This window comes from Plectrocnemia conspersa, unplaced genomic scaffold, assembly GCF_051122295.1.
Source record: "Plectrocnemia conspersa isolate PC_06_02 unplaced genomic scaffold, ASM5112229v1 ptg000008l, whole genome shotgun sequence".
Lineage (NCBI taxonomy): Eukaryota > Metazoa > Arthropoda > Insecta > Trichoptera > Polycentropodidae > Plectrocnemia > Plectrocnemia conspersa.
This window is the reverse complement of record NW_028277172.1, coordinates 15,791,672-15,804,153: the sequence shown is the minus strand read 5'-3', so window position 1 is coordinate 15,804,153 and position 12,482 is coordinate 15,791,672. Positions and strand designations below refer to the sequence as shown.

Here is a 12,482-nt window from a genome sequence, read left to right as displayed (position 1 = left end):
TATTCTGTGATATGCATTTTTAAGTGCTTCATTAAAACATCTGTTAGGCCGGTTTCACACGTGCCGGGTGGATTTGCCCGGCACCGGGCCGGCGCCGTGTAGTGGGGGTGGTATTGTATGGGCTAGTACTATCATTTCAGACGTGCCGGACAAATCTACCCGGCGCCGGCTCGGCGCTGACTGCCGGGTTGTCGCCGGCCGCGCTCACTAAACTGTCCGGCGCCGGGTACCGAGTTGAGTGTGGTGGGGGTAAAACTCAAACATGAACCGGGCCGTTGACAGTGATTGTGGTATCTTGTAATAAAATATAATATATATTCCTCGTGTTTAGGCAATAGCGGAAGAAATAGACTTCGAAATTTTAACTATATTAATGTAATCTCTTTTAATTATCTTAATAGAATACATACAAAAATAAAAAAATAACGCGAAATGTGTGGAAGGGCATATGTGAAGCCGTTAATCCTAAATTACTGGCACCAGTTGACGGGGTATAGGTCGGGTTGGGAAGAAACCGGCCAGAGACCGGCCACGTGTGAAAGCTTTGTAAACGGCGCCGGCCCGGTGCCGGGTGAATCCATCCGGCACGTGTGAAACCGGCCTTAGTCTTTTTTGTGACACGAGGAAATATGTTTTTTACATTTATTTTGATAAGCATTTGATGTATTTAATTTCTAATCTGCGAGTTTCGAGCGAATATTTATATATGTATATTATGGATTAAATTAAGTAATGCTTTCTGAAACATGACTACGAAACAGAAAATACACTTTTATGTTATAATATATTTGTTTCATTGAAAACCATTACTCGAATTTGGTGTTATAAACAGATATTAATAATAAAATTACGTGAAAACCGTTTAATAAACTTGTTTTATTGTTATTTACAATTAATGAAAAAAATACACAATTAGAAAAAAATTAAAAATATTTTATAGGAAATAATTAACTTTATGCAATTTTGAACGTTATATTACAAATAATATTGGAACAAACCCAGGACTGGTCGGTGAGATATGTTCCCTTTCGCTCGCTCTCGTGTAATGTGATAAAAGTGAGTGAGAGATAAAAGAGTGCAAGAACACACATTATTGTTAATTAACTAAAATCCCAAATACAAATCTATTAGGTTTTCACATTGAAGTTTTTTTAAAGTATCCCAAAATGAAAAGTTTTTATAAAATATACGAAAAATGTATAATATTAAAAATAATAATAATGCGGATAACAATGGTATAATTAAATTTGATAAAAAAAGGTTATCAAATTGTTTTATTTAAGATATTTAAAACGATTTATCGATTATTTGGTTGTGATTATAACATTTTACGGCCAAAACGCCGATTAAAAATGATTGATTTTCATATGTGTAGCCAACTTGGCGAGCTGCATTTTTTCGTTTGCTTATCGATTTTTCATTTTGGAGGCAATATATCGTATGTAAATCGGGCATAGGTCGCGACGATGGCGAACGACCCTCGTCGGTCGTAGATCGGCGGTCGCATCGCTCAGTCGGCGCTCGTTGCGCAAAGGAGTGGTCTCTTGCGCGGCAGTGTTGCCATAACGCGGTCAGTGCCATCTTGGCCGGGGGCCGCGGGCGGAGGCGGGCGGAGGCTGCGAGGCTAGTGGGAGGCTACGGCAGCATGTCGCGGGGTCGAGGGGGCCGCATCGCCGTGCCGGAGGAGCTGCGCGAGGTACTCCTCGACTTCACCGTCAACTTCCTGCTGGAGCAGCCGCCCGACGTCGTGGACTTCGCCGCGGACTTCTTCTCGCGTCTGCGGGAGACCCGCGGCCGAGCGGCCTGCGCCCAACCCGCCGCCGCCGCCGCCACCCCAGACGACTCCGTCATCTCGGACGAAGAAGGTATATCCCCCACCACTATCGTTACGTACGTCGTCTCCTCCCACGATCGATTCTGCGAGAACGGCATCTGACGCGACTCGATCCCTCCAAGGTAGTCGCGGTCTTCCGAACGGTCTGCTGGTGTTCATCGACCATGTTCCGTGTTCATGATGTTTATTTTACAGCTGCACCAAACATTGATATTTAGGTCATTTATTAGTAACATTAATTAATTAGGAACACCGGTAGAACTTTCCCCATAGAAATCAATATAGTGGTATTTAATATTTATTAAATTACACAAATTATTTAATAAAAATTGTTTGGTTTAAAATTGGATTTGTAAACACTTTTACTTGTACTTGTTAAGAATATCGGTACCATACTCCGAAACCAATGGTTTATGATCATTTTCTCTGCGTTTGCCCCTAACGGCAACGAAAGCGGCCGACAATGTTTTGCTAACAGATTAGGTGTGTGCCAAACGCAGAGTAGAGTTCATAACCATTGGTTTCTGTGCGTGGCGCCGACATTCTTAACAAGTACAAATTTCGCCTTTACACCTGATTTATGTTCCATGATTTATTTCATTTAATTTATTTATATAAACAGTTTGATATTTACCCGCGCGTAAGTCCATCCATGGCCGCCAAGATGGTACATCTATCACTCTGGTTATAGGCCCAGACTCAGGGTCCTTCATATTTTTTCTATTCACGAATTTTCTTTATTTTTTTTAAATATGTACATTTCAATATAAATAATTTCACAAATTAAATATAATATACATGTTACTGGTTTATAACCATTTTCATATTTACAATTTATTATTACATAGCTACAATTTGATGAAAAAATTTAAAAATCTTTTACAATTTAAGCGAAAGAAATAAAAAAATATAGGAAACAAAAAACAAACAATAAATTAAGTGATAATTTGAGTACATTTCATTGGAGAACTGGAACCATTGATATATTGCCTTTAGCATCTGAAGCAATATATTCTTTGGCATTTTGTGCTTGTATTTAAATTTAAGGTTGTTTAATCATAGTCACTGATACACGAGATTAGTGGTTAGTGTGGTTTTGCGAGATATATTTATAGAATTTTCTGGTATGAAAATGAAAGTGTTCTTTAATTATTGGCATTTGAAGGCTAATATGCAATTTTTAAGATTAATATAATAATGTGTATTATATATTATTTTTATACCTTTATTTTACGTAACTACTAATTTAGAAAAATTACTAATACTTGTGTTACTCCACCCCGGGCAGGCATATGTTAAAATGGGTCTAATTAATTCTGTATAGATTAGAATTCATTTTTTTATTGTTAGCGTGCTATTTCTAACTATCGGTCTGAGGGCCGCTGACGGCAAGCCCTTTAGAACGAAGTTCCAAAATATGTTTATTAAATTTAAGTTTGGAGTCTAGGTGTAAGCCCCCATGTATTGTATTTAATGCTTATTTACCATTTTATGTTACTGCCTTCTACATATAGGAGAAGTGGTTTCTATGTTTTGTGGAAATAATTGCTTGTTTTAATTTGCTTGATGTTAATTTTCCACCTCTCAACCGGTTCTTCTTAATTTACATTCTTTTTTGACTGTAGTACTCGAAATCTCACTATGTTCCTAGTGTATCTTTTAAGGCTTTCCAGCTTCTTGAAAATCCTTTCTACATACTCGACTGCACCCGGCAGATTAACTTAATGAAAAATGCTGTTTACGACTAAAGCTTTTGTGTGAGGATCTATAAATGTGTGCAAATGTGCATCATGTTTGTATTAATTTTATGTGAAGTTCATGACAAATTTTTGTATTCATTCTGCTTTGAAACACCAAGAAGGATGTGAAATTGTGCCAAAATGGAACACAAAGGAGCGGTAAAGTTATACACCTGCTGATTTCTTAAGAGTGCCAAATCTTATATTGTCAAATCAATAATTTTGTCAAAAATGTCGAAGAAAATTTTCTTCTGCAATGATTCATTTTTGGTTACAATTTTTATTCACTCCACAAGAACTGACTTTTATGTTCCCAATCAGGGTCTCAATGTTATATTTTTCTACATCTTTATTTTGTGAATACACAGCAATTTTGACCCATGACATTTTATAGTTATTTTTTATGTAAAATCGCATGGTGAATCCGATAATGTAGTCAACAATTAAAAAAGAACAGTTCAAGATATTTTTGTTTCAATTGGCCGATTGAAAAGTATTTTATATAAAATTAAAAGTAATTGAATTTCCTATCAACTGTCCAACAATACTTATTAATCGGATTATTGCTTTAGGCACTATTTACGAATTTATCGACGAATTTTAGCAAAATTTAAGAAAAAATTTGGTTGTACTGTGAATTACACCAAGAATTTTTTTTATAGATCCTGTTTCTTTATTGGAAATACGCTGCTGTTGATAAAAATCGGTTGGAAAATATAGAAGTTACAATCATTTGACTAAAAATACAGAAATTTAATTTTTACCCATTATCATGATTATCTTGACTTTATCGCGTATAATTTCATTTATAAATTTCAAATGGTATTTAAAATGACTTAGGTTCGATTTGCTTATTCCTCTGTGTGTATTGTCAGTTTCTCGAATATAATGAGATACATTTAATCAGACAGTACAACACGTTAAAATTCTGGCAAATATTTTTCTAATGCAAAAGTTTGTGTTTATGTATTGACTAGAAGTATTCTTACGTAAAATGTATTTACAGTGTCATAAAGCTTTACAAAGTAGAGCCACTGGTTTAACTATGTCTTTCTTTGTTTTGAAATGTTAACAAAAACTCCAGAATGTTTTTAAAATTTCCTGTCTTTTTAAGCTAAAAAATACAGGGAATTGCAAATTTGTTAGATAATACCAAAAAAAGTTAAGTACTATAGCTCTAAAAAGATCCGTCAAACTAAAGGCATAGTCCTGAAGGCGGATGCCCTCTGTGGTGAGCACTTATATCTTGTCTAAACCCAGGCTAATCTTGTGGTTCGAATCTCTGGCATCTCTGTGGGCTGGCTGAGGAAGGGATTTCTCGGAATCACAACTTACTAAATTTGGAAGACTCACCAAATTTTTCATCGGCAAGCCTCTATTTCTTAGAAGACAATTCTTATCCAATTCCTCTTTTAGCATGTGTATATTTTATCAATCAATACAAAATTGAATGTTGACTCAATCATAATAAAAAAACGTGTCCACTATTTGTCCTTGTTGTTTTATAAAATTATCCTACATTAACTCCTGTGTCCTACACTAACATAAATAAATATGGTAACCCTAATCTTGTTTAGTCTTGGCCTTCTCCGTAGAGTGTCCTCTAATTAGGAACGATTGTCGCGATTCGAGTAATTTACCTGGTGGGTCAATAGTAGGAAGTCTAAATTTATCAACATTTTCATTCACCAATAATGTTTACTGTAAATTTTTAATATTAAAAAATATAATGTAAACAATAGTGGCTTTTTTCATAACTAAATACAAGTACTAAAAACTATAAATAACGAAACACTCAATTCCTGTTTAAAGTTAATGACAACATAATGAAGTAGTAAAAATTAATGTAATTATTTACTTTTTATTCCCTTTGGTTAAAACATATATTAAATCATGTATAAGACTCATTAGATACTTTGAAACTGATTTTCGTGCAAAATGATTCTACTATTCAGATTCAACCCTTTTTGAACGAATTGCCATCAGTTAATCAAAAGTTATTCGTCAATTCTTGTTTCATGGTACCTTTTCTAAACCGATTTCAGTTTTAGTTTTCTTTTATTGTTAATAAATATTCAGCTGATTTAGATGGAATTGATGTAATGTAATCGGAATCTGTATCGCCTTCAATTATTTCTTTGTTTAAAAATCCGTTCAATAATCTCGACTCATATACGTTTATAATCATCCAGCATAAATTTTAATTATACATAGATTAACACACAGTGCATGTATGGCAATGTTTCCAGACCATAATGATACTGGTGTATCGGAGATTGATTGAAATTCATTTTAAAACATTAACTTTTACTGTTCTATAATATATACAGTCTAGAATCAGTGAAAGCCTAGCCAAATTCTCCCTTAATAAGTTTATAAGTTATTCATATTTTCTAGTCGTAGCAAATGGTCTGTAACTGTTCGTATTTTTATTATTAAAGAATTTAGTTGGCTATCTTGAATCGATAAATATATGATTCCCAGTCTCTTAATCATTTTCATCTTCCGAATCCAAATTCTTAATTCTAGATAGTTTGAATAAATGAAATAATAGCTTGATACAGTTTTGGCATTATACATATATTATATTTTATATAATATCTGCAAACATTTATTTTATGTACCTTTTAATTTAATTAATCGGATATTTAAAATGAGACTAATATCGAAGGGTGTGAAAAAATCTCAATGTGAATTATTTACTTAAAAGCTCTCCGTTCTTAGTAATAGATTATCTCCAGAAAGAGCAATACAATTAAGTATGTTTAAAAAAGAGGACAATTTAAATGAGCAATATATATAAAAGAATTGTTCCATAAAACGAATTGTTTGTGCATTACTGTTGGACAGATTAGGTGCGAGCGAACATTAGTCAAGAAAGTGAACACCCCATGAATAATTCTCTGCAACGAATCAAAAAATCCTGAAATCTACTTTAAATAAGTGCACAGACAATTCGTTTATGAAAAAAAGTATTTATTTAAATACACTTAAAATCATTTCCTGTTATATCGTACCTATTAAAAAATACCGCATTGTAATACTAGCTGTAAAAATATCTTTATATGAACAAAAAGACAAATTCAAAAGTTATATGTACTATATCTAACTTCGTTATAGTATTTATATTTAAAGGTATGTTTGCTTTTAAGCGTCTCATTTATAAAACTATGTTTTCATCTGCATCACAAACATTAATTGCATACTAAATGCACACACAATGCGACCTTCGCAACACGCGTGTGTGCATCTAGGTCATCAGCATTTAAATGTATGCAAATTCAGCGGTACGTTTATCTAATGACAATTGTGGGAAATTTCAGAACCTCCCGTGGCTCGTTTTAACTCTCGGCGTAAGTCCGTATTCGCCGAGACTTACGACCCCGAGGAGGATGAAGAAGACGGAGAAGCGGCACAGGCGGTCCATCCCAAGTCGGACGAGCAGCGGGCCAGGCTGGCAGATGCCGTTCACTCCATTCTGCTATTCCGAGCCCTAGACGCTCAGCAGATGAGGGATGTGCTCGACGCCATGTTCGAGAAGCGCGTGGAGCCCGATGATTACATAATCAAACAGGGTGACGACGGAGACAACTTTTACGTTATAGAAAGGTATAATTATAAATCAAACTATTTTTTTATCAAGAGATGTATACACGCTCATTATTATTGGTAGAATCTATATTTCAAAGCTCAGAAAATATTTTATTGTTTAATTGCAATTCAAAAACTTGTATTACAATAGTTTTTACTTTAAGATCATTACAATAGATGTAGCATGTGGACGTTTTTGCATTACAATGATAAAACTTCTATAAGCATAGGGTAAAACAATGAATGTTGAAAAGTGTATGAATTATGACTACGGTCAAAGTTGACCGATGAAATTCTTTTGACTAAATATTGAATTATGCTTATATAATTCTATTCAATTGCAGCGGAAAGTTTAACGTGTTCGTCCGCGGAGACAGCAGCGAGGAGCGACATGTTCACACTTACGACGGTGCAGGGAGCTTCGGAGAGCTGGCGCTCATGTACAACATGCCACGTGCCGCCACCGTGCGGGCCATAACTCCAGGCGCCCTCTGGGCCATGGATAGGACCACCTTCCGTCGCATACTCCTCAAGAGCGCCTTTAAAAAGCGCAAGATGTACGAACAGCTATTGGACCAAGTTCCAATGCTCAAAGCTCTCCAGGTAGAACCCTATTTCATTTTCATTGTGTATATATTTATGATAATTTAATTTATATAATAATTATTTATCTTGTAGCCTTACGAGAGGGCAAACTTAGCAGATGCGTTAGCGCCTCGTCCCGTATCCGAGGGCGAACCTATCATCCGTCAAGGCGATATGGCCGACGGAATGTACTTTGTAGAGGAAGGCACTGTTCGTATCGTTCTCACCAGAGAAGATGGCAAAGACGTTGAGATCAATCATATCGGTATGAATTATATTATGTATATATTTGACTCATGTGTCTATGTTTATTTTTGACAATAATGCTGTTCGACATCCAACAGGCAAGGGAGGATATTTCGGAGAATTAGCACTTGTCACCCATCGTCCTAGAGCTGCCTCCGCTTACGCCGAAGGTCCAACCAAAATAGCATGTGAGTCAATCGTATCTACTTCTTTCTCTTTTAATTTGGGATGAATTGTGATACTTATTCACAGATTTATTGGATAATCGTGTCAGTATGTTTACAGACATATGACTGTTCTATTTTTAGTTTTTGGGGGAATAATTTATGGACCACGTTTATCAAATCTTCTTTTTGATTGCTCGTTTATGTATATAGCTAACGCCCTAATCTTTCCATAATATTATGGCATGACTTAAAATATAGGTTGTCATAGCTAATAAGTAACATTTTTATCAAAAAACTAAAATATCATATTATTAATAATTATAAATTAATATTAATGTTACTGTTCACAGTTTTGGATGTGGAGACCTTCGAACGTCTACTCGGACCGTGCATGGAGATAATGAAGAGGAACATAGACGATTATGAAGATCAACTGGTGAAATTGTTCGGTTCCAAAACTAACGTCGAAGATATCCGATGAACGATACAATGATTAACGTAATATTGTGCATCTAATCCTCCCAGCCCCGCCGACAATATTATTATATATATATATTTATGTATATCAAGAAAATTTATTTTTGTGCATTCACCGTAACTCATTCCATGCATGATGATATTATATCGGACGCGTTCTCTTCGCTTTCGTTAATTTTTCTATTCATTCAGAATTAATGTATCAAAGATAAAAACTGAGAAAAATCTTCCTTAACTATTTATGTTGTCTCGTAACATTTTTATTAATTTATTAAATAATAACTATTATCGTGTTAATTTTTGTATTTATTAATAAAAAAATAATATTTACAAATAATTATAAAAATATCAAAATAACCCTTTGAGACTGAAAAATCCCAATGATGTCTTAAAGATCAAAAAAAGTTTAATTTTTATCTTTTTATTTATGTATATATTGTTGATTCATTTTATTATTTTTTTAATATGTATTATTTTAATTATAAATTTTTTATCATGTTTAATTATTTATTCGTTTTTAGTCCAATAAAATGAAACGCACCACATAAATCCAGAAAATTAAGTAATAATAGTACTTAGCAAGAGTAGTATGAATTTTTTTAAACGAACGTCTCTCAAAATGGACATTTTTGGATAACATTTGTAAAACATAGATGGTTGACGTTTTGTCACGGTTTCAAGAAATTAAAAAAATATCAAAAATTGTACTCGACTGGCAATAGGCTAAAGTTTCGTCTATTTTTTTATGGGCTAAATAGCTTTACGTTTGTGCCATTGTTTTAAAATTAAGCGTAGAAAACTCATTTTATTTTTGTCCTTGAGAATTGTCTGCATATAGATCCTTTGCATTTATAATCTTGAAAAACAGTATTGGAAGCTTTTATTATGATATATTGATTTACTGATACTGATAAGCAATTTTTGTGTCGGTTATAAATCGCCAGATTAGTGTTCTTTATCTGCGTGTTTTATTATTATTATTATCGTACACGTACGTAAAATCGCATTACGCATAGTGCTAGGCGGACGTTTTTATTGCTCCCAAACAATAGCAAATAATCTTGCACACCTTTCGTCGCCGTGTCGCTCGTTTTATTGCCGCAAATTATACGTTCTGTTTACATGGCGGCACGTAAGTGTTACGCAAGGCGGCCCTGATCGGCTTATCGCAATAATGAAATTATCCAATGTACCGATGATTGTTTATTGTCCTCATAAACGATTAACTAATAATTGTGCGTAGTGTGTATGACATGCCACGATGGTTATTAAATATATATATACATATATATTTCCAAGATCTTCTTTCCGAATCTCGATATATAGTCTAGTCATGTTGTGTCATACAAAATTTATGTATATATACATTATGTTTTGTGTCTGAATATATTTTATTTTTCAGTGGACGCTTTTAACAATTTAACCGGCTATTCGTTGTTATTATTTATTAATAATAAAAAAAATATAATTTGTAATATTGTTTACGTTAAAGTTAAACCTAATCTAGATGTAATTATTAATTTGTATCATCTGTTCCGATTTGTTATCCGGGTGTGAAAAGATGTTTGTATTACACTTATATACAAATGTTATTAATTATAATCGACTAATGAAAAAAAGTATAAAACCTCTTATTAGGAGTGTAAGACTGTGACTCTGTGTAATTTCTTGAATGTTATAAACGTAAAATTTCGGAACGTTTGTAAGGAGGTAAATAATCGTCGAGAGCAATTTGTTACGTAAATGAATATTGTAAACATATAAAAATAGATTTTTATCGAAAGCCTTATGCGGAGTGTGTTGGATGGAACGATGATAAAAATAATGTTACGCGGCTATGGGGGGAATGACTTTTGTGTGCGTGTGTTGTATTTAGGGTGCGAATAACGGGCGCTCACCGATACACGAGCATGCGCATGTAGTTCATTCTACGAAATTGAGCAATCCATTAATATATTTCTGTCATAAAAATAAAAGTATCATGTTATTTACTGATTACATTATTTATTAATGGTTGTCCTGTCAATTTAAATTAACAGATGTAAAAGCTTGTGTATCAGTATCGCCGAGTCTCCGTACTCTGGTTATGTTATATTAGAACTTTCCGTTTTGCAATAAACTCAAGTTTGGTTTAGCCCCTTCGAATAGATGTACCTTAGTGATAATTTAATTAAAAAGAAAACGTAGAGAGTGTATCCGTTTATCGTCGTCGTCGTTCAGTTTGGACCAATCGATCTATTTAAATGATCAACGGCAGCTATTAATAACGATCCGTGACCGCGTCTCTCTGTTGTCTCTTTCTTTCCATCGTTTCGATACAGGACTGACGATCAAATTTAAAAAAAGAAAGTCCGGACAAATCTTATCGACAGGGTAGAACGATATATTTTGTGTCGCACGCATTCTTCTCCGATTAACGCCCCCTCTCGTTCTAAAACGATCGCCGATCCTTTCATTCCTTCGATATTTTTATATATACACAATATGTATGTAACAGTATTTTTATTATTTTTATTTTATTTAAAGTTTATTTTGTGTTGATTCACGGCCGGTGCTGGCACTGAGCGCGTTTATTATTGTAATTTATTGTTCGTTTCTCTCACACGTCCTATCGACCAATGAGTGCGGTGTAAATTGTGTAATAAATATATATTTTCGTATTTGATTTAAACCCAAGCGGGCATCCCGTGTGATTCCCTGACGGTCTTTGGAGTACTTCTTCGCGAGTGAGCATGTTTGTCGTCTCCGTGTTAACTATTTCCTAAATGTTGAGTCTTTAACATTGTCGTGTACCTATAACCGGCTTCGTTTTAAATCGTTTTATCGCAATAACTGCAAAATCTTATATTTATGTAAGATCGCAGGTTATTGCGAAGACGTTGATTTATACCGTATAAGTACTGTTGAGTGGACTTAATTCGTGTGGTTCGTATTGTGTTTAAATAGCATTCCTTTTAATCTAACCTTTGTATTCACACGTAAAGACTGTGAGTTTTTCCACGTTGGGATCATTTTACACTTGTCTATTGTGTAACAACAACCGACTTTTCCTTTTATTTCTCTCGTCACAGACGTTTGTGATATATAATAAATAAAAAACATTTTTTTATACGCATCTTTGCTATAAACGTTAAACGAAGCCTTTTTCGTGAATTTATATACTTGTACACATGTTATATGTTTACAATGCCTTAATGGTGAGACGCCATTTTTGGACAAATCAAATCATAGATCTATCTAAGAGATATTGATTAATTTTAAAACCAATTTGCACAATATAGTATCCCCTGATTTTAAGCTAACTATAAGTTTCTTTATAAAATCGAATCAAGGGATACTTTTGAAGTCATATAATATAAAATAAAACCTCTTTTCTGATTATATTTATATTATTATTATTATATAAATACATACATACTAATATATATATTTCCTTACATGTTAATTAAGATTTGTGTGAAAAAAAAATATATATATATATATATATTTATGTGTTTATCATTTGTGTATTGAATTAAAAAATAAACTGTCCTTCAATATAATACAGTACGCCAGCTGAAAAATTGGCGCTAATATTAAAACTGTGTTGTGGAATTTATAGTTCCCGCGTTTGGAGTAGCTGTTCGGGTGAATTAATGTTAAAATGAATTCAATGTTGTGTTTTACCAATGTTACATGCCTAAATATAGTTTCCTTCGGTGAATAGAAAAACATCCATTCGTGGGCTATTGTACGTTTTTAATATTTGTTGCCATATCAGTCATAAATGTGATAGCATATAAGGGATATAATAAATATATATTATATGATATCAAATAATTGAACTCCCTTGTTTTGTGCAAT

The 12,482-nt window shown here is 33.7% G+C and overlaps 1 protein-coding gene across 1 annotated transcript; it reads left to right on the top strand.

Annotated features, from left to right (window-relative positions):
• The first annotated feature begins 1,360 nt into the window (after positions 1–1,360).
• Positions 1,361–8,933, top strand: Pka-R2 (cAMP-dependent protein kinase type II regulatory subunit). Its single transcript, XM_088189214.1, has 6 exons — positions 1,361–1,865; positions 6,897–7,182; positions 7,509–7,767; positions 7,843–8,014; positions 8,094–8,183; positions 8,513–8,933. Exons 1-6 carry the CDS (start codon positions 1,646–1,648, stop codon positions 8,641–8,643), a joined length of 1,158 nt encoding a protein of 385 aa, XP_088045340.1. The 5' UTR covers positions 1,361–1,645; the 3' UTR covers positions 8,644–8,933.
• The last annotated feature ends 3,549 nt before the right edge of the window (positions 8,934–12,482 follow it).

What these genes read in the sequence shown, in the direction of transcription:
- Pka-R2 (XM_088189214.1), top strand. Translation starts at nt 1,646, where the DNA reads ATGTCGCGGGGTCGAGGGGGCCGCATCGCCGTGCCGGAGGAGCTGCGC. An exon ending in CAATGCTCAAAGCTCTCCAG is followed by an intron (nt 7,768 to 7,842) that starts GTAGAACCCTAT and finishes TTTATCTTGTAG; the next exon opens with CCTTACGAGAGGGCAAACTT. An exon ending in CGTTGAGATCAATCATATCG is followed by an intron (nt 8,015 to 8,093) that starts GTATGAATTATA and finishes GACATCCAACAG; the next exon opens with GCAAGGGAGGATATTTCGGA.